General features: G+C 42.3%; 1 protein-coding gene across 4 annotated transcripts in view; it reads right to left on the minus strand.

Moving 5' to 3' along the window:
* Positions 1–42: 42 nt before the first annotated feature.
* The window catches only part of radil (Ras association and DIL domains), a 31318-nt gene continuing 9942 nt past the window's right edge, over positions 43–21418 (minus strand). For 2 of the 4 annotated variants that reach the window (XM_082535275.1, XM_082535276.1), the window contains exons 5-20: positions 18106–18221; positions 17819–18007; positions 17061–17745; positions 16427–16557; positions 15367–15404; positions 14598–14752; positions 14324–14436; positions 14015–14131; positions 12652–12775; positions 9317–9489; positions 8917–9067; positions 6691–6917; positions 5781–6117; positions 4749–4888; positions 2812–2951; positions 43–2562 (exon numbers count right to left, since the gene is read on the minus strand). In XM_082535275.1, coding sequence (XP_082391401.1) covers positions 2463–2562; positions 2812–2951; positions 4749–4888; positions 5781–6117; positions 6691–6917; positions 8917–9067; positions 9317–9489; positions 12652–12775; positions 14015–14131; positions 14324–14436; positions 14598–14752; positions 15367–15404; positions 16427–16557; positions 17061–17745; positions 17819–18007; positions 18106–18221 — 2936 coding nt within the window. In that variant the 3' untranslated portion in view covers positions 43–2462. The remainder of the gene's footprint in view (positions 2563–2811; positions 2952–4748; positions 4889–5780; positions 6118–6690; positions 6918–8916; positions 9068–9316; positions 9490–12651; positions 12776–14014; positions 14132–14323; positions 14437–14597; positions 14753–15366; positions 15405–16426; positions 16558–17060; positions 17746–17818; positions 18008–18105; positions 18222–21418) is intronic. The other 2 variants (XM_082535278.1, XM_082535277.1) reach the window with 2 other exon arrangements.

Here is a 21418-nt window from a genome sequence, read left to right on the forward strand (position 1 = left end):
ATGAATTTGAAGTCTGTGTTGTGGTGTTGTTCCATTCAAAACTCGAGTATCCAACAATCTTTATTCTGAAGTCATTGTCAACAGTATAAATAATGACCAAAAGAGGGTCAACATGCACGAGATCAATGCCATACAAACCCTGAAACGCACAAAAGGAAACTGTTACTGCAAAAAAGAAGAAGAAAGAAACAAAACTGGGGAAAAAAAAACAATGAAAACACCCAACAAGTTTCAAACTGCAGAAATGATCAGCAAAACTATGGTTTAAGTAAAACTGGCAAATATCTCATGCAGAGTTTCACACTTTGCTTAAAAAAAATCCACAGTGCAAATAACCAGCCAGTTACAACTCTAGAAAACATTATCAGATGGTAAGGTAAAGCTAGATATGGATGCCCTGCTGTGATTGGTGGTTATGGTCAGTCAGGTGACCCTTGTAGCACTGGCTGATGCTGTGGTCCAACACTTGGATTTGCTGAGGAAGGATTTGGAGTGAGTGACGGGATCTGGACGTGTCAGCATGGCTCTACATTATAAAGCAAAGGTGTTTTCATGCCTCCTTTAGGAGGAGAAAGGAAATGTAACGATGCAGTCTCATAACTGATAGACACTGTGATACCGTAACTGGCACGGCTGAACTTTGAACATCACGCCGCTGTGATAAGCTGCTTCTTAACCCCACAATGCCAAGTGTATCATATACACTCATCAGTTTGATTTTTATTTTGTATTTTAAAAAAAAACAACTACTAATAAATCACACAAAAATGGCAAATGTAGCAAAAACAATACAAATTAAAACTATCCAAATTTATCTTTTTTTTTCTGTAGCTTCGGTTTTAAAAAAGAAACATTTTTCTATCAGGTACTTCATGGTTCAGGCTTCACGAGGTGAAGGACGATGTTTTGCAGGTTGAATCCGAATTTGTCAAAAATGTAATTTCACTTCATTTTTTCCACCAAATGCATGGAACAACCTGACACATGGGTGCTTTTTGTAGTCCATCTTCAGGACTTTGTAGTTTTTACACAGCAGAGCTAGGCTTACATCCACCTTCACATTAAAAGGTTTCTTATAAGTGCAGTCGAGCTCTCTCTGAGCTCCAGGCTTCTCTTCATCTCGTCCTCACCTTCTGATCTTTTCTATCAAGGTAAAGTGATCGGGGGCAGGAGGTACTTTATGTTGTACTATACGACCACGGCAGCTGGGATGTTTTGTCTAGTAAAATAACTGCTGCTGCTAAATTTGTTTTATTCAAAGCATAATTAGAATAAAGAGAATTATATCTGATTCCAGGCAGCTATCCAAGCCCAATATTTTAACCTAAAACCAGCACAAACAGCATGGGTGGCTACCACTTTTCTTGTAATGTTGTTGAGCAAACCATGACATACAAAAAAAAAGTTTACAACCAATGACTGCACTTTCCCTTTTCTCCGTCTGTAGGCTTTAGTGTCTCAAATATATTTCAGGAAAAACAAAAAACCCACAACAACACGAGTCGTTCCCAAAGGCGACTTCATCTTCTGAAGATCCAAATAATATGTGTGAGACAATGTTGAATATTTACAAACAGCTGTTTATGCTGCAGTTTAAATGCACTGCAAGGATGCAGCTGAGAGTCTGGAGTGGAGCATGTGGTCTTCATGGAGTGGTTATTAACTAAGTGCCCCCTCCCCCAGCGAAGGTGAAGTCCAGGTACGATGTCACAGGTGGAACGGGAGAGCGAGGTTGTACTACTCGTGATTTTTCAGTTCACTGCCTCTGTCGTTTTCTTCCACTCTTCAGTGCAAAAGTCAACACTCGTTCACAAACTTGCGTCTGTGGAGTAGACGCTGATACTGCTCGCTACAACAAATGGATTTACAAAACATTCAGGGGTTCACTGAGGCTCACTTTGTTTGCAAATACTTCTAAAATTCTAAAGTACATCTTCAGTTTGTGTCTACCTGTTTCAGAGAACTGGGTAGGCATCTCAGCGTGCTATTTACATCTGGAATTTAATAGAAACGACTCAAAAATACTGTTGGCAAAAGTCACACGTGCCTCTGGGCTTGACTGATGAGAATCCGCTGTGCTTTAAACCGCCTCACACTGCATACTGATTGGTTAGACCTAACCCACCTCAAACGCTGATTAATTAGGCAACTTTCCTCGCTGCGGACTCCTTTGAAGTCACCGAGGGTTTAAGACTGTGTCTGTTATACAAACCCAGCAGGAGTCTGCGTGAGGGAAGCAGGTACGGCAGCTGTTCAGTGGAGTCGTGGAGTGTAATCTGCTTGGCTTTGAGCCGTGCAGACGCTGGGTTTCACATTCATATTTCATGAGGCGTAGGTACTCCTTTGGCTGAGAGTGGTGTGTGTATCCCGTTTGTCAGTGCACACATCTGTATTCCTTGTTAGTTCGTATCTCCAGTCCGGTGTAGCATGTTGTGCATGTCTTAGCTGGGAGGCCGAGGTAATCAGCAGGAGGAGGCGCTGATCTTCTCCGAGACCTCTGGGTCGGACTTGGCTACCAGGAAACGCAGTCGACCCCCTCCCAGACGAATCAAATCCACCGCGCTGTAATGGCACAAACGGGAGGAAGCGGAGGGAGAAGGACAGAGTCTGGTTACCTGATGCTCAGCAGAAACGTGAGGATAACATGGCATCACTGTCTGAGCTTCGACCAATCAAAGTAATCAATCTGCTTAAGAGGCTGACAGCAGTGGTTAGCAATGTGGAAAGTTTGCTCATTGTCATTGAAGTCAGTGATAACTCAGTGGTATCATTTATCTCTGTTTAACGCCTCCACTATAACTTCTCCCTTACCTCTGGTAGTCTGCTCCTATCAGACTGGTACCGTTCACCGCCAGGATGCGGTCTCCAATCCTCAGTCTGCCATCAGAGGCGGCTGGTCCATCGGGAATCAGAGTCCGGATGTAAATGCCTGGAGCGTTGAGAGGAGTGTGCTGCAGGATGGAGAAAGCAAAGGAAATCGATTGATGCCACAGCCAGGGAAAGTACTTGGCCAGAGGCAGGTGTCCATTAAAGCTGTGTGCATTCACTACTACTGATAACTGCTGATTTAAACTGATATTTAGAAGTATACAAAACCCAGCACCACTACCTCTACCATTGAACCTTTTCTAGTTAGTCTGGTCTGGTTTTCTGGTCCTTTTCTAGACACTAACGTTAACAACCTTTTGTTATAGGTAGGAAAATTTGCACACAATAACAGAATTATAGTCAAAGCTTGTAAAATAAAGTTAAAACTGAGTGTTATCTTCCAATTTGCACACAATATAATAACTTTAGCGAGCTGTCACTTGAGAAAGCATCAAGGCTCTGGAAAGAAAACTAGTGAGAGATGTGTTTAAAGACCCTAGAACAACTGCCAGGACGCAAGTGAATGACTTAGCTAAGTTGGGAATTGTAGTCTCAAAGAAGACAATCCCTAGAGCCCTGCTAGAGTCACTGGACTGTGAGGATGAAGACCAAAAAAAACTCAACTTCTGCAGAAGAGACACCTGCAAGCCAGACTGTATGCTAAGATCAACCTGGTGAAAAATGATGCATACCAGAATTATAAAACTAAAGCTCTTTGGCCTCAGAGATTCTGGTCATGTTTGGAGAAAGAATGGAGAAGAGTGCAAGCTAAAGAACACTATCCAACAGTGAAACACAGTGATGGAGGTATCATGCTGTGGGGATGCTTCAGTGCGTCTGCAGCTGCGTCAAGGTGAAAGAAAACCTAAGCAGTCAGCAGCAAAACTGGGTGTAGGTTGTGATTTTATCTTATAAAACAACAATAATCGATAATCTCCAGAAACCAAAGTAAAGGTTATTAACTTGCATGCATAAAACCCTGACTTGAATGTCATGGAAAATCTGAGGAGTGAATTGAAAACCATCAAATCTGGAGGAGCTTGAAATATTAGCCAAATAAAAATGGGCTGGGATTGCTCAGGAGACGTGTGTGAGACATGTTGAAAACTACAAAAACAACTGCAGGCTGTTATCCATCAAAAAAGATGCACAAGTGACTGTTAAAATTAATGGGCTAATAATTTTGACCCTGGTAGTTTTTGGTTTTTGTGAAATAATTTTGTTTCTGTGCACAAAGTAAAAATAATGTAAGCAATCAAAATAAAACCACAGTGTTTAAAAACTTTAAAAATTTCTTTTTTTGCTATTTGGGCTGATTGGGACCTGATGAATGTAAAAACAAAGAATTACCTGATTTTTTTTAATATACCTGATTTTTGTTTCTAAGAAAAATGAGATCCACATATGAGGACATTCGTTTTAACAGTGGCAGAGAACAGTGGCAGTATAATGTGCATATTAGGCCCTTGTAGAGCAAAATTTGGTATTTTGGTCTAGACAACCCAAAATGTGTTGTCCACACGCCAGGTCCTAGGAGGGTAAAAATGACATTTTCAGGGAGGTAGCTCTTAAACAATAAATAAAGGATATGAATACAAAGTATTAATTTACTTTGCACTTTAATTTATTTGCAATACGTAACTTTAAAATGTGGAAAAAGTAGTAGTTATCAGTGTCAGTATTTATTGTATGTCTAGCATGTGCATGTGGATACTGCTGAAATTTGTGAATTTCCCCCCGGGAATGAATAAACTATCTATAATCTAATCTATATACTTAGATCTAATCTTTATACTATATACTATATGTTAGTGACCCAGCATTTTTAAAGCACGTGGCTAAAACTCGATATATTGTGAAAAATGCGTTTGTCTACTTACCAGGCCGTCTATGAGTCCCATGCCCAGTCCGTAGGGTCCCTTGTCCAGTTCCACTACAAACACCACACACAAGTCATCAGGAAGGGAGGGGACGCCGGGGGAGGATACAGGGAAAGGGAATTCACACCCACTAATACACCCTGCAGAGGACACAGACACCCAAAGGCACAAAACACACACAGACACACACAGGGTCTCGCTATGGGGTTGGACAAACAGGAAAAAAACACTAGACTTGCTGTGCAGAAGAAACACGCGGATATTCAGACATGTGCAAAGGTGCAGCTGCTATACCACACACACATGCTTCTGCCTGCAGAGGTCACACTCACTACACAGTGAAGGGGATCTACTGTTGCACACACTTTAAATCAGCATTTTTTGTCATGCCCTTTCAGTGCAGCTATAAAGGCGTTTTAAACTGAGCAGTAATAAAATGTACAACATGCCACATTAATAAAGTGTTTGTGACAAATCCTCCCGCAATACACACACACACACACACACACACGCACACACACGTCACTGAGTGACATGGTATTGACCGTAACATGGTTGATCAATGTAAATCTGCTGTTTCTTCATTAATTCTGTTCTGCAGAGGGTGTAGTGCCAAAGCAAACTCTGGATTCCTGTGACCTTAATTAATAATGGTTTTTGCCGCAGTGAGATGGATGGATTTGAAACTTAGAAACGAGAGCAGAGGTTGTCAATATCTGCAGGTATCTACTGCTGAAGATCTGAAATGTTGCTGATTTTTTTAAACACATGCATGCTCACTATCTAAAATTAACTGTAAGATTTAAACTTGCACATCTGGGGTGGACAAAATAATAAAAAATAATAATAAAGCGCATTATGCAATTCAGTACAAAAAAAATCAGCTTGTGTGAAGCCTTTGTTCTTTTTTTGGTAAGGGGGGGGGGGTCTGATTACACACTGGTACTTGTTATTTGTGTTTTTATCAAAAAAATTAAATCTGCACATTAGTTTTTGCTATTTTGTCCACCTCCTGTAAATAACGTGGCCTACCCTCCAGTCCGTTGGTGATGAGTCCATTGGTCTTTTTACATTCAGCCACAGTCCTGCCGGTGCAGCCGTTGGTCTGAACGTTGGTGCCGATGAGCGGCACAGGCCCTCCTCCGCCTCCTCCTTCAGGGTACAAGGGGGTATTGGGAGGAGTCAGGAGGCAGGACGGGTCTGGATTTGCAGTTCGAGGGTGGTGAATGGTGCCGTTCCGTCTGAGGCTGTGTGTGTGAGACTGGCCTGAGGGTCTGTCCCGTCCTCTCTCCTCTCCTGGCTCTCCTGGCCCGTCGTCCCCTGGACCCCCTGAACGGGGACTGCTGTGGCTCGGAGGTAGCAGCTCCCTCTGTGTTGAGATGGGACAGACAGACTTTAGAGGATAATCTGACATCTAAAGTGAGGATGCAGATGATAGCAATAACAATTATTCCTTTTTTCTTTCACCTGCGAGAATATTTAGAGCATCGCTGAAGCTTTGCTCCTGCATGAAAACCCATCAGCTTGAGATGATTAAAATTTGAATGCATTATCATTGCACATATTAATGTTCCAGTGAGCATACTTTTAAATGCATACTTTTCTGTGTGCGGGTATGTGTACATATGAGGGTGCTCTAACACTAGGGATTATGGTCTAGTCAGCCGTTCCCACTAATTAGACAGCCTAAAAACTAATCAGATTAACCATGATTTAACCATGTCTAGGTTTCTCTGTGTGTGTGTGTGTGTGTGTGTGTGTGTGTGTGTGTGTGTGTGTGTGTGTGTGTGTGGGGGGGGGTTGGCTGGAATAGAGGGTTTTGTCTTTCATTTATGGGATTACGAGGAACTCCTCAACAGCCACAGCTGCTGAGGCACATGGCCTGGATTACTAGGTGTACTCAAGTACACACTTGAGTGTGTGTATGTTTGTCTTTCTGAACCTGAACTTCCGGCCAGTCAGCTGTGTTGGTTCCATTGGAGTGTGTCTGCACACTGGGAGTGTTGGTGTGTGTTTGCGTCTTGGTGCGGAGCCCCCACAGGTAGTGCCGGATGTAGAGCAGCTGTCTGTAGATGCTGTCTTCTACACACTCGCTGTCCAGGTCCACTCTGAAGCCCGAGCTGGGCAGCACAATTGGAGGGTGGTTCTCAAAGCTCTCCAGGAGGTCGACTGCAAACACAAACACTGATGTTAACATAAATCTGTGCTGCTGTCTTGAAGGACTACATATTCAATACACAATGCACAATTAGTATAAATAGCGCTAGCTGCTAGTTAGCATTAACTGTATTGAATGCACACAAGTTTACGCAACGTGTATCTAGCACTCTCTCTTCTATCTACCAGTTCTGATCCTGGTTTCAAGAAACCTCAAAATGCTTTGAAGTATGAGTAGGTCATCAATAATCCTTGTTTTTTAATTACAATTTTGTCTTCCAACAATCACAAAAACTATTTCGTCTTGATGCGTGCTCAATCATCCAGGTATCCCCAAAAGTTGATTCGGTTCATCTGGACGTAGCGTTTTCAGTGGGAGAAACGTTTCATCACTCATCCAAGTGACTTCTTCAGTCTCAGCTGACTGCAGGTTTCTCCAATCTTATAAATAATGAAATAATTGATCAATGGTCATGAGAATTTGCATATTAATGATCAAGGAACTGACCTCCCAGTCCATTGTTCTTTCAGTGGTGCCAGTTTCAGTCATTATGCAAATGTACTGTTTATAAGATTGGGGAAACCTGCAGTCAGCTGAGACTGAAGAAGTGATGAAACATTTCTCCCACTGAAACGCTACGTCCAGATGAACCAAATCAACTGTTGGGCACAAAAACTATTATGTCTTCTTTATAACAAATCAGTGCATATCTTTCCCTTCCTCTGCTCTCCTCGCTCAACAAAGTGCCCAAAGTTCACAAAGTGTTAGATTGTTCACCCATTAACAGGTAAATATGAGGCTAGACCAAGGTAGTTTTATTACTTCATTATGTGATGTCAAATACCTCAGACTCGGACGTTTGGTGCATCTGTTTGGCTGAGGAGCCAACGGTACAAAGCTACCACCTGTAGGATTATGACTAAACGCCTTTAAGTCGAGATGCCGCCTGCACATGACCTTTTCTGCAGCGTAAGAACATCAGTTTGTCTTGGATAGCTTTGGATACCCTTCATCCTGCATCTCAGTTAATGGGAAAAGTGGAGCTAAACTGGAGCAGGCAACCTATTTTTCTTTTTGATTTACACATTCACCTAACAAGTGAAAGCTTTTTAGTTCAATCCCAGAAAGAGACAAATCTCTGGGGTTGCATCAGGAAGGTCATCTGGCATAAAAACTCATGCAGAGCTAGTATCCACACTTACAGAGGAAATAATGTTAAAAATGTTGTTTTGACAGCTTAATAAGTGCATGCTGCTTTCAAAGTCAACGAGTAATTGTGTTAAATCACTGTGATTCAGTACTGTCTGAGAATTTCTGCTCCTTTAGTTATAAAGCTGCTTGTCAAACACGTAAGAAAAAATTTCAGCTATTTCCTGATATAGTGATATCGGCATCTATGTGCACCAATAAATGAAAAATACAGCAAGGAAAGAGACAACAGGGAAAGTCTCCCAATTACATCAAGAGTGTTGATGTTTCTTAGTTTGTCAACCAGAGGGCACTCTGCAACTTCTCTGATGGTAATGCCACAAACCAGCTGACCCAAGTGTAAACATATAAACAACAACGTGTCAATAAAACCATCATTTTTTCATTTTTAAACTGTACTGTCATGTAACGTTAGTGTGTACTAATAAATAATAGATAAAACAGATAAAAAAAAATATTTTGTGTGAAAGAAATAAAAATATCGGCCCACAAATAAGATTTTTAAACGACCAAATATCAGTAGCAGTCCTGGTTTAAAACAGATTTATCCACATTCGCATTCATGTGTATTTGTTTTTGCTTGATCTTCTCCTTCATTCTACAAGCTGCTCAACAACCCCTGTAAACCATTACACAATTGACCTTTAGCACGACAGTAACAGGCCTCCAACTGCCAACTCACGAGATTCAGACCAGTATTTATTGTACCTATAATCCCAACTCATAACACGAGGGCTTCGTGTTGTCATAATGTTGTCAGCGTCTCTGGCCGGAAAAATTCACACAAGCTCACAAACGTACCTGTTCTGTATATGTACGGCTCGTCCTCGCTGCTGGGTTGCCATGTTGGAACGGGGCCTATCTCTGCTGTGAGCTGGTACTGAGTGAGAATGCGGTGGAGCTGGACTGGTTTTAGAGTTGGGTGCTCACTGGACAGCGCTCGCCACCCCAACTGCAAACAAAGAGCAGAAATAAATCCCAGACTTGAAGAGATGAGAGGATGTCAGGGGAGTCACAAGTTTATTAGCAGGGTTTTGTAGGACGTCACTCATCACAAGCTGATCGATCACTTCATTTACAACTTGAGACTAATTTTTTATTTTAAGATTTTCTGCTTACGCCCACGTATTCCCTCCCCATTGCTTATAGCAATGTGAGGCTCATCATATACAAACAAAAAAGACATTTCCCTGTGTGTTACCTGAGTGAGCTGTTGGGGGTGTGTGGCCAATATGGACACTGTGCTGTTGAGTTTGGTGAAGAATTTTTCAGCCAGATGTCCCAGACCGGACCTGCTCGCCCACTCCATGACCATCCTCAAGCATGCCTGAATCTGCAGCATCTTGGAACGCTGGAACCAACCCCGAGACGGACCTGCGTGCACAAAGACACATACACACACACACGAGCAGAAGGGAGCGTTTTGAGTATTTAATCAGAAACACTGCAGTAGATTTTTATTTGAGGGTGTGCGCATGAGAAAGGCAGAGTAAAATACAGAATGTGTGCTTCTGAGATCTTACGTCTGCGTGCATGTGTGCTGTTCGGCAATACAGACATTAATTTTTAATTAGGTTGTGATTGCAGTAGGTGGAACAATAGCAACAGCCAGCAACCGCCTACTCCTCGCAGAATACAAATGCACCGCTGCAGAAGGGCTCAGCTGACTGAGCTCCTGCTTGTGTAATCCTTCCTTTTCTCTCCCGCACATCAAAGAACTGAAAAGAAGTTTTGTGGCAAGTTAAGCAGGCGATGACTATAAGTCTAGCACTTTTGAAGCTGGGATCCTATTGTTTCATTACCTCACTGCAGCTTTAATGCATTTAATACTTTCTGGTATGTACCCCTCCACCCCCTCAAAGTGAGCTAAGGCTCGAGTTGGGGCTCAGTAGAAACGATGAAAAATAACTGCGCTCCAATGGTGTCATTTTTTCAGAGCCTGCAAATATTTTAATACCTACATTTTACATAATCAGAGCAAATGTGCAAAAAATCTATCAGATGTGGTTAAAATCTCCTTTTTAATCTGTAGTCTGCAAGTCAAAACAAGCAATAATTAATCTAAATACTAGTTCTATATATAGTAAACATACACAGCAATATATAATGCAATAATTCTGCAATGACAAGGCAATCACAATTTTATCAGCCAAATATTACCCAATATCAGCATTATACGCCCATATTGACTAAATAATGGAAATTATAGCTGATATGAGCCAACAGGCAAGTAAGATGCCATTCACCACTGTCCAAGGCTGACATTTATCCGATCCATTTACTGTAAAGATTGGCAGTTTTTCTAGATAAGAGAGTGTAAAACAGACAGGAAAGTACGGTGGGGGGTGGGGGTGACATCCAGAAAACAGTCTGAGGCAAGCTCGAAACCCGGACGCTTCAGCAAAGACTCTGGCCTTCGGTACATGGGTCATCTGTTCAACCAGGTGAGCTATAATGATCCATCCAACAGACTTTTCAACAGGTAAAGAAATTTCTGTAATCAGGCAAATGTCTAAAAATCCCTGTACAATTTCCTAAAGCATCTGACATTAGAGAAATAAAACCTAAAAGTAAGAGAGTTTTTGGCACATTACTTACAAATACCAGAAATGATGAACTGAATAACTGTTGCACCTGCAATAGTTAATATTTCCCAGAACCCATACATGAAATGTCTCAATGAAACCGTCCGCTTCCTATATAAAACTATTTAAAACAGGCTAGATAACAAACTGTGGGCAGCTGTAAAAACTGATGTAGTAAAATTATAACAGAAATGTCCACAATTCAATAAAAAAGCTGCCACGGGATGCCTGGGTGGGTGTAGATCCCAGGGGGAGACTGGTCTGGTTATGAAAATAAGTCAGACTGTAAAATGACCCACGGCTCACTTTTTCTGAGTAAACACTTTCCTGATAAGTTTATGGGCTCAATCGCTACTTATTTAATACAAAGTGATCTTTATTTTGTACATTACAGTAGATGTTGAGTACAATCAAAGATAAAGCAGAGTGTGGCTTGGGCGTGTCTGCTATAGAAGAGTGCAGTGTTTTTGCCTTCTCTGTAAAATCCCCCCTCATGGCATCTAGTATCACAGCAAGTCTAGTTTTAAAACAGCACTTCAAAGCCACATCACCGATACTTCCATCCTTAATATACAGTCTCTGTTTCTACCAAACATGTCTAACTTTTGCTTTTAAGGACATTAAAGTCAAGGGAATGATCTGGATTCCTAAATTCCTTTTTTAGGACACACACAGACACACAGTCCTAAACTGAACGTCTCCCCCCAAAATCACTACAAGCAGCACATGACAGGAAGCTTCAGGCAGACAATGAACTGGCAGCATTATCTGCTGACTGCGCGCACACACACATAACTTCTGCCATATGTTTTGGATGCACGCACACACCCTCCGCTGTAATAGGCTTATGTCTAGGCATACAGAAATCTATATGAGAGGCATCGCAAACTGACCAGACATCTCTTAACCTCTCGGCAAAAGGTGTGATAATGCCGTGTATACCCCAAAATCAAACCATCCAAACAGCATTTATTATAATTTGTTAGCAAGTTTTCCCTACAGCACAACGAACATCTCCGCCACGCCGTTCATCTTTCCTCGGCTGTATGATTGAGCAATGTGAGTGTAGGGTTTTTGAATGCTGAATGTGAACAAGTGTGCATGTGTGTGTGAGTGGGTTGCGGAGCACCCAGTGCGAACGTCAGCGTTACCTGCTACAAACTCACTTCTCTGTTACCATGGACACCATCAGCAGAGAAATATCAATGAGCGACAAAAATGGGAGCGAGGCAGAGAGAAAGCCAGACAGCAAGGCAGAGAGGGAGGTGGAGATGAGATGGGGGACGGTGTAGCCCCTGCATGTATTAAAGGTATTTCTCCTTCTGCCTTTGCCAGACATGTGATCTGTCCTGTCTCTACGAGCTAATGAAGACATATAGCATGTATCTGAGTGTGTGTGTATGTGTCCGTGTGTGTAAGACAAACGATATAAAGAGAGGGCGAGGGGAGCTGGCTTGACATGCAGACACAGCTGGCAGTAAATTACTGTTTTTTTCTGTTTTTGTTGTTGTTATTTTTAAAGAAAGGTAAGAGCCTATTAGCAAAGTCATCATAACAACCGAACGACCTTCCAGCCCTTTACCCTTCACTCCGCCCTTTTTCACTCCTCCCCTGCTCTATCTGCTCTCTCTCGCCTCCACCCAATCCCATCTCCACTCTTCTTTGTCTCACCCCCTGATGGCCAGATGGAAAGAAGGAAGGCAAGACGGAGGTGGGGGAGGAGGAAGAGGAGGGGGAGAAACAGAATGCAGATAGGAGAAGGGCACTGAGGACAAATCTGGGTTAGTCCCCTGTCAAAATGCTGACAAGGACACAAGGACACAGTTTAGTTCACTGTGTCTCTCATATACTTTCACAACTGTACGAACCCGGAGGGTCTAATGCAAATGCAAAAGAGAGAGAGAGTGTGTGTGTGTGTGTGTGTGTGTGTGTGTGTATGCTTTTTCTATACCTTTGTCCATCAGTTGGTTAAACAGTGACACGTTGGAGAAGAAGAAGAGGTAAGCAAACATTTGAGCCTGGATCTCTGGGTGAACCTGGTAGCCTTGCAGAAGCTCCTGCGCACTCTGAAAGACCTGCACACACACATACACACCCATAGATTTCATAGTCTTTGCTGTAGCTTCTATTCCTATACGTCAGTATACCTAAGCAGCTACAGTTAGGTTCATAAGTATTTGGACAATGATGCATAAAATCTACCACAATAGATTTTAAATCCTACAATCATTATAGGATTGTGTAGGCTTTCAGAAGGGGTTAAATAAGTATTAAGTATTTCCTTATCTGTTTAGGGGTTACAGTCATTTTATACAGTTTTATACAGCCAGGTGAGGGCTCTTCTCTCAAGATCTAGTTTCGATTCCAGGTGTTGAAGTTGCATTTTTTAATATGAGGTACAAAGAGTTGTTAACGCAAAAGAAGGAGGACATCTTTAACCTGATAAATCTACATAAACCTTTCAGAGAGATATCAAAAACTTTGGTAGTGTTAAAATCAACAGTCTGGGGAATTATTAAAAGGAAGGAATGACTTGGCCAACTGAAAATGACTGAAGACAATTAAAGTGGATGATCACAGAATTCTTTCCGTGGTTAACAAAAACAATTTCACAACATCCAACCAAATCAGAAACACTCTCTAGGAGGTAGGTGTATTATTGTCAAGGTCTACCATCAAAATTTGTCTTTAGCAATAGAAATACAGAGCGATTACTACAAGGTAAAAATTACTGGTTACACTCAAGAAAAGGAAAGCCAAAAAGCCTTTGCCTGATAACATCATTCTTTGGACAGATGAAACCAAGATTTATTTGCACAAGAATGATGAGAAGAGAAAAGTATGGAGGAAGACAGAAAGGCCTGGCAGAGCATCTCAGAGAGAGGAAATCATCATGTGATGATGTCCACGGGTTCAAGACTTCCAGACTTTTGAATAAAAATGTTTGTAATTCCTGAACACTTAATGCAATAGTTCTGGCTTTGGACCGGATGCTATTTACGACCCCTGAATTAAAGCTCAAAGTCTGCACATATATTGACTGCCTGACTTAAAATAGACTGTGGTGGTGTAGAGACACGAAATTAAAAATTCTGTCATTGTCCTCAGTTGTATGCCTCTAAATCTATATATGTTGGCAATCCAAGCAGGGTAGTAGCCCTAAAATGTGCATGACAAGCATCTTTTATAAAAATAATTTTAATATGTGCAAATACTCTGAAAACAAAGATATCACTGGTGTCTTAACGTTTTAATAAATTAACTTCTCATGACCTTGAAAACCCGAACTTATACAAAGCTATGCACATCCCTACCTGCAAGACCCTTCGCACAGGTTCAGGAAACCCCACGCCTCCTTTCCAGCAGGGCTCAGAGCTGTCGACTGGAAATGGATTACAGTCCAACAGACCCGGTAACACCACATAAAGAGCCTGGACACAAACACACGAAAACAGAAATACATTATGATGAAGGTGATCGGAATTACAGAATAGTTCACACCATCCGGGCATTCTTTGTGCCCACGAAGGTGTGTTATTATTCATCCGGTGCAATTTAAAAAACACAACAAAAACCTTCTTAGTCATTTAGAAGATAGCATCGCTGCTGTGTTGACAGATTACCTTGGTGATATAGTAGACACACTGCTGGAAAGTGTACATGATTACTTCTTCCAAGATTGTCATAGCCTCCTCATTGGCTGATATGGTCGCTGATAGCAACGACTCCTTTGACCCTAGACACAGATGATGGAGACGGAGTCACATTTAAGATATATACAGGGAGAGAGAGAGGGAGGGCTGTAGCTGTGTCAGTATCTACTGTATGTCAGTGTGAGTAATGACTCCAAGTTGTTTCCACACTCATCATTCTGACTTTGCGTATGTGTGTGCGTACCTTGCAGTGTCTCTATGCTGTGTGTGTATGCTGGTGCTCTTTGCTGTATGAAGTAGAGGATCTCGATAGAGTTGGACATCCAGAAGAAAATGGTCTGCAGGTCTGGGACCAGGTCTGAGATGCTGAGCAGAGACAGCGAGGCCGGGTCCTGGCTACTTGGACGTGCAGAGACAAGTTACACACAGTCAGGTAGGCTTCTCGACACCATGCACATTCCTACATGAACTGCTTTCACACGTGACCTCTGGACAGTCGGGTCAGGACTTAGCCACCAATCGGACATTTTCACATTCAGCACACAGCAGAAGATAGTTTGCTTCAGATGCATTCTCACTATGCACAATAACACAGTGTGGTTTAGGTGAGGGAGCTGCCTGACTAGAACGTGCAAGAGGCAAGAAAAAAGACGACCAATTGCTCCCAGACTATGAAGTGTGCTATTCTCACACGAGCACAGTCGACGTCTTACTAGTTTGTAGCAGGTTAAAAGATCTTTTAATGACAGAGAACTCTGTTAACGTAATCCCTGACAATGATGAATTTTTCTGTACTTTCTGATCATAAGAGAGTGTTTGATGGATATGTTTATATATATTCATAGTAGAAAAATATTCTGGGAGGTCTTGAATGATAAGTGAGTCCCAAGTCTCTGGTAAGTTCAAAACAATGCTCTATAAAAGGTCAGGGCTCAAGGCAGCCACACAAAATAAAATGCACATGAGACCGTCAGCTTCCTATTTTTTAACACGAGCTGGAAATTGATACTTACTGCTGAGCTTGCTTCTGCGCCAGCTCCTTTGTCTTCTCCTGCAGGGCGTACACGCACACACACACACACACACACACACACACACACACACACACACACACAGAACAATTAAGGGCTCATTAAACTTTTAAAGCGTGCGTAGGAGAAGCACACTTCATGACGCTTTTACTAACCTACAGTAAGAAGTAGCACCACTATCATTTACAAACCCATAGTGACACATGTTGAGAATTACCTCATGCTCCACTGTCCTGAATATAAAACCACCCTAATTATAATTGAAAAAAAAAAACAAAACAAAACTAATTAAACAAAAAAAGGGAGAAATAAACCACACCTTCCTTTTAACCAACAGCCATAAACTGAATACATTTTTGGGGCTTCCTCCAGTGTGTAATTGCAGCAGTTGGCCACCTCACTTGAAGCAACTCCACAGCTCTATAAATTTCACACTTTCAATATAACATAAACCTTCAGGAAAGATTGTTTCACTCTGAAGTACTGTTCTTTTAATGACTGTGGCTTTAGTCCAACAACTAACTGACTAAACTCATAAGATGAGACACATCAGGGAGCTGTTCTCACCGCAGTGGGACAATTTCCTACATTTTATTGCAAAGTGCAGGAAAAAAAGGTCACAAAATATTCACAGTAAGGTATTAAAATATCAGATAAGGTGGCATCAAATCTTTATGCAATGCTGGATAAAGTGGACTTGTTTGGGAAACAAGTGTAGAGGAGATGAAGGTAAATTTGATCCCTTTAGGAATAACTACCGAAGAAGTGTCTGGAGGGGTAAAATGAGTATTTGCCTAAAGTAAAGCTCAGGGGGTGAAAATCTTCTGCTTTAGGTTTTTTTATGTGAAAGCCAAATAACAAGCATAGCAGGGGTTTAGTTAAAACAGACGACTGTGCACGGCTGGAGTGTAACACAGTATAAAACATGATACGGCAGCCTGTTTAACGATTCACCTGACCTGACATGGCTGACCAGTTCCTCTCCACACGAGGCCAGAGGGACCACAGAGAGACACAGACACAGTAACAAGCTGAAACTGACCCATGCTATGCTCTGGATTCGCCGGACGATCTTGAGCAGCAGTTTTCCGAAACTTCCAGGTGGGAATGTCGATGCAGAGTGCTGTATGCACATGCACAGCAGGTAGGCAGGTGTCAGCTTGTGGTCATCTCCTGAGCAGAGGACACAGGTCGACTTATTGAAAACACACTGAATAATTTAGAGGCTTCAATGAAGCTAATTTCAGCTGGAAGGCATATGAAGAGTAACGTGGTCAGGAATCGTAAAACCAGAAGCTGCTGTTCAAGTCTTAAACTTTTATGTTTGCATTGACACTGTTAATGATCTGTACGCAGCAGGACAAGGACGAAAACTGCTGATGAAATACTCTCCTTGTCCTCCCACAAATAAGGCGGTAATGTAATAATCTGCCTGAGTTCATCTACTGAGAATTTATTAGTATTCAAATTAAGTTTCTCCACGTTTTTGAGCTTGAACTGAAATGTTTTCCATCACTGGGCAGCAAAAGTCTCATATAACATATTGTGGATAAAGAACCACAAAATACAGTTTGGTACTTTTGCTAGAAAATCATTTTAACTGGACCTCAGATAAAAAAAAAGGTTCAGTTGATGTCTTTGATAATCTTTATATTACAGTAAGCCAGGCTGCTGACCTCCAGGTTCTATGAGAGACACAATCCTGTTTAGCAGCTGGTCTTCATGAGCCTGGTCAAACTCCAGCTGCAGCCTCCTTTTCTGACCTCCTCCAGCTCCTCTTCCTCCTCCATCACCCCCTGACACAGTAACTGGCCCTCCTGTTGACGTCCCCACGCTGCGGGGTTTCACCAGGTGAGGTTTGAAACCGCGTCTGACCGCCGGGGTGCTCGACACCTGCGCTGCTCTCTCTTTCAGCACGGAGCCGCACATCTTACAAGTCTGAGCCCCGCCCTCTCCCTCCTCCGCCCCTGCATCGTAAAGCTGACCCAGCGTGCGAAGGCGTGCCAAGGTCTGCGCGGGTAGTGGCTTAGAACCTGTGGGGTCCTTGTACAGAAAGATGTAATGTGCCCCGAAGGAAAGGAGGTCACCGTGCCGCAGCGTGGTGGAGCGCTCGCAGCGGGAAAAGTTCACCAGGACTGTGGCGTTGAGCACGGCCTCGACTGCAACGCAGAATCGTTGACTCTCCCCCTGCTCTTCTCCTTTGTTGTTGTTGCTGGCGTGGCGACGGGGCGCGGGGACTCGGCGTAAGCGGCAGTGGAGCGGCAGGATGTCGGGGGAGAAGAGGCAGATGTTGGGACGAGCTGATGGAGTCTCCTGACCGACCGTGTGCTGCTCTCTGTTCAGCAGATACACCAGGCAGTCCTGCAACACAGAAAGCAAAAAAGGTCACAAAAATCAGACACACTAGAGGTCTGATTTTTGTGAGTACCCTCACCTGCCGATTGAATCCCTGAAGCAGCAGAAGATGAGGGGACTGGTACAGAGAGTGCTTCACCCCTCCTCCTCCTCCTCCCTGACTGCTCTCCTCTTTTCTCCGGCTGCTGGAGGTCCCCTCGCGTTCTCGGCCTCTCAGTGGTCCTGGCAGGGTGGAGTAATAACGCTTGGGCTCCTCTCCCAATCCCAGCTGCAGATGGATGTGCATGCACACGTTTAAGATTGAATGCACTTCATAAGCAGTTCAGTAAATACTAACAATCAATCATCTTCAGCAGGAGGCCCCACCTGGTTGAGGCTAGTCTCGCTGAGGCTGCGACAGAAGGATGAGTTGCTGGATCGGGGCAGGGTCAGCGTCCCCTTCGCCCTGTTCCTCTGGAGCTTACGAGCCTGGGCATTAATATCTACGATGAACAGCAAGCCAGAGAACACGTAGGGAGAGAGAAGGACAAGAGGGAGAACAGGTGGAGAATAATAAAGAGGAGCAAGGAGAGGCAAAGAATGGAAGAGAAAAGGGAGAAAGTGTGCTTAAACCTGGTATCTACTTTCTTAACATGTATGTTTGACAGATGGGGAAACTGAGTAGGTCTGGTTGAAGCATTTTCTCAGACTTCAGTAACACAAATGCATACGTCATGTGTGAGCTGAGTGAAAACCAACAAAACAAATCCAGGCAGGAGTGAGACAGTCAAAGTCAGATGAAGTTAATGGTGCTGGATGGAGCAGCACATGTAGCTGACAACAGTGAACCAGATGAAAGGTGAACTGAGCTCGTCGTGGCTCGAGTTTGAGGACGTTTGAGGCCATGCAATGGCTCACACAGATTTACCCACACACGAGAAAACCACTGGCAATGGGGGTGGCACTGGTGACAACGCAGGTAGAGGTGGTCTTCATGGCAATGACTGACAGCCACCCTACCTGAGGCCAGTCCCCACCTTTAGAGCTGGACTGTACCACTCGACCACACCGCAGGGGGGAGCTCCTGTGTTTGCCCAGCCCAGACCGACCCATTAGAGCCACCAGGAATTGTGGGGTTTTGGGCCCTACAGCAGGGTGGGAGGGGTTAGGAAGGGGGGTAAGGTGAGAAAACACCCCCACACCAAGGACAAAAAACAACCCCCAAACACACACGCCATCCGCACAACACAAGACACAATACATGCACTGTGGAGCAAAGTGAGTCTGTTGTGCTTTAAGTGAGAAACATCAGCCGTTAGTAGAGAGAGAGATACACAGTTAAAGGTGTGAGGCACAGGATTTTTTTCACTCTAACACATCACTGACAAATTAGCTGCACTTTCCATTAGAAACTTAGCGTGTTTCAATCTTTAAATTTGATCTGTTTAGATGCTGTGCAGTGATATCAAATTGGATGCCTGCTGCTGGCTCTGAAGGGGAGGAAAACCAGTAAAAATGGCATCAAGTATACCACTGATGGATGATAATTGGGGTTTAACAATTCCTCCACATCCACCATCAGGGTTACACTTGAGTTTTTAGCATATTCTTTAACCATCCATTTTCCTTATGAGCCAATTCAGGGTCACTAGATGCTGGAGGATATCCCAGTTAGAGAGCACAAGATGCAAGGTGCACCCTGGATACGGTACTTTTAATTTTTAGTGGGGAATAAAGAGAAAACTTGTTGCTCACTGCATGAACATAATCATCCCTGTTTTCACAGCCTGCAAACAACTGCTGTTAACTGTTCATTGGTAGAAACAAACTCTAGCCAAGACATGATTACTTACATCATGAGTGGATTGAAATTTTTTTTAAAAAGCACACAGAGCGAAGCGGCTAGCTAGCATAGGCATCATGAGTGCATTACTAATTATCAGGAAATATTATTACTCATCTTAATCTTGATCACTTCCCACAGTTAAATGAACATGACTGAATGATACTGAAAATGTGCCGCCTATTAAAATGCTAAGTAAAAGAAAATCAAGCACTCCCTAAAAAATAGACACCTCGTTTGGAAATACTTAGAAATTAGGGGAAGTCAGTCATTCTGTACAATACGGTAATTATAATTCTACAACTGTTTATAACTTGCATAGTTCATATTTCATATTTCTGCATAGTTTTTATAGTTCACATTTCTGTATAATGTTCATATTTATATCCTGTTCATAGCCTGTACATATAGTTATAGCATATTCATAACATACTTTCATATCGCGTACATTGTAACATACCCATAATAGACCCATATTTTTGTACCCTCATACATATAATAGACCCATTCTGTAATATATCTATATTATGTCTAAAGCACTTTCTGGATGGATCCAAACCGCATTTCGTTGCCTTGCACTTGTGACATGTGCAATGACAATAAAGTTGAATTCTATTCTATTTTATTCAGTGATGGCAACTGAAAATAAATTATATGCAAAGAGTAGTGAACGCAAAAGATACAAGATACCGTGGCAAAACATCACAGGTGAAATACAGACGGCTCTCACCCCTGTCGAGTACTTTGCTACAAGTTTTATTCACGTCCATCATGCAGGTAACCTGAACTGAGTGAAGAACTATATTTTGCTTCACAGAGATGCACTTAGGTCAGGTAAATAAACACCTTATTTTAATTAATAGGAATGAAGCACAATGTAAAAGTGAAAGCAGCGCTCCTGCTGACTTTATTTAGTGTTAAGGTTTTAGTGTAAAGAGATAAACTGAATTTATTTGAATAAAAAGGAGAAATGTTAAATAAGCTTGGAAAATAATCACGATCTCAATAATGATCGAAATAATCGTGACAGTCATTTTGTTCATAACTGTGCAGCCCGATCAAATATCTTCATTTATCATTTATTTATACATATGTGGCTTACACCAACACAAAGCCTGTGTTAAAGAGAAGCTCAGTAAACCATATTTCATCACAAAGCTCGGCTAATTCACCAGCACTGTTTCTGAAGCTCATGCACTGAGTTGCTGGAAACTTAAAATCTATCAGAAAGATAATGATAGGTGGAGGCAGTGGATGAAGCGGACGGTGTGGTAGCGTATCATGGGAAGTTGAACCAGGCCACGAGACCTTTGTAACACATTTATAGCTGGTTTTACAGCTATTACGCATCTAATGATAAGTGAAATAATTTGGCCGTGATGTGCTAAGTACACGTTGAAAATCCTGGAGTACCTTTAAAGTGCAATCTCGTTTTCAAAAAGTGTGTGTGAGAAGTTTCACACATGGGCATGCACCTCACACACAGAGAGACGAGTGAAAGACAGAGACAAAAAAGACTTCGGGCTGTGAATTCTGTTAGCATTATAGCACCACTGAGAAAAGGTTAGTGTGAAAATGAACATGTGCATTAATATGTTAGTTGATAAAGCTGCTCTCAGACACTATATAAAGGGGAATTAAGCTGCGTTTTTCCACATAGAGCTAAAAATGTCTCAAAAACACTGAAGAATTAATTAAAGAATAACACTGGTGATAATTTGTACTTCATTTGTTTACAACTCCTGTAAAATGCCAAATCCAACAATAAATTGTTCATTTTAACCAAAGACAAAGTCTAATGTGTGTGTTTGCCACAGAGCGTTCACTTTATCCCGAAACAAAATAAAAATCCCTGCG

The sequence above is a fragment of the Aulonocara stuartgranti genome (genome assembly GCF_965226115.1).
Source record: "Aulonocara stuartgranti genome assembly, chromosome: 6".
NCBI classification, from domain to species: Eukaryota; Metazoa; Chordata; class Actinopteri; order Cichliformes; family Cichlidae; genus Aulonocara; species Aulonocara stuartgranti.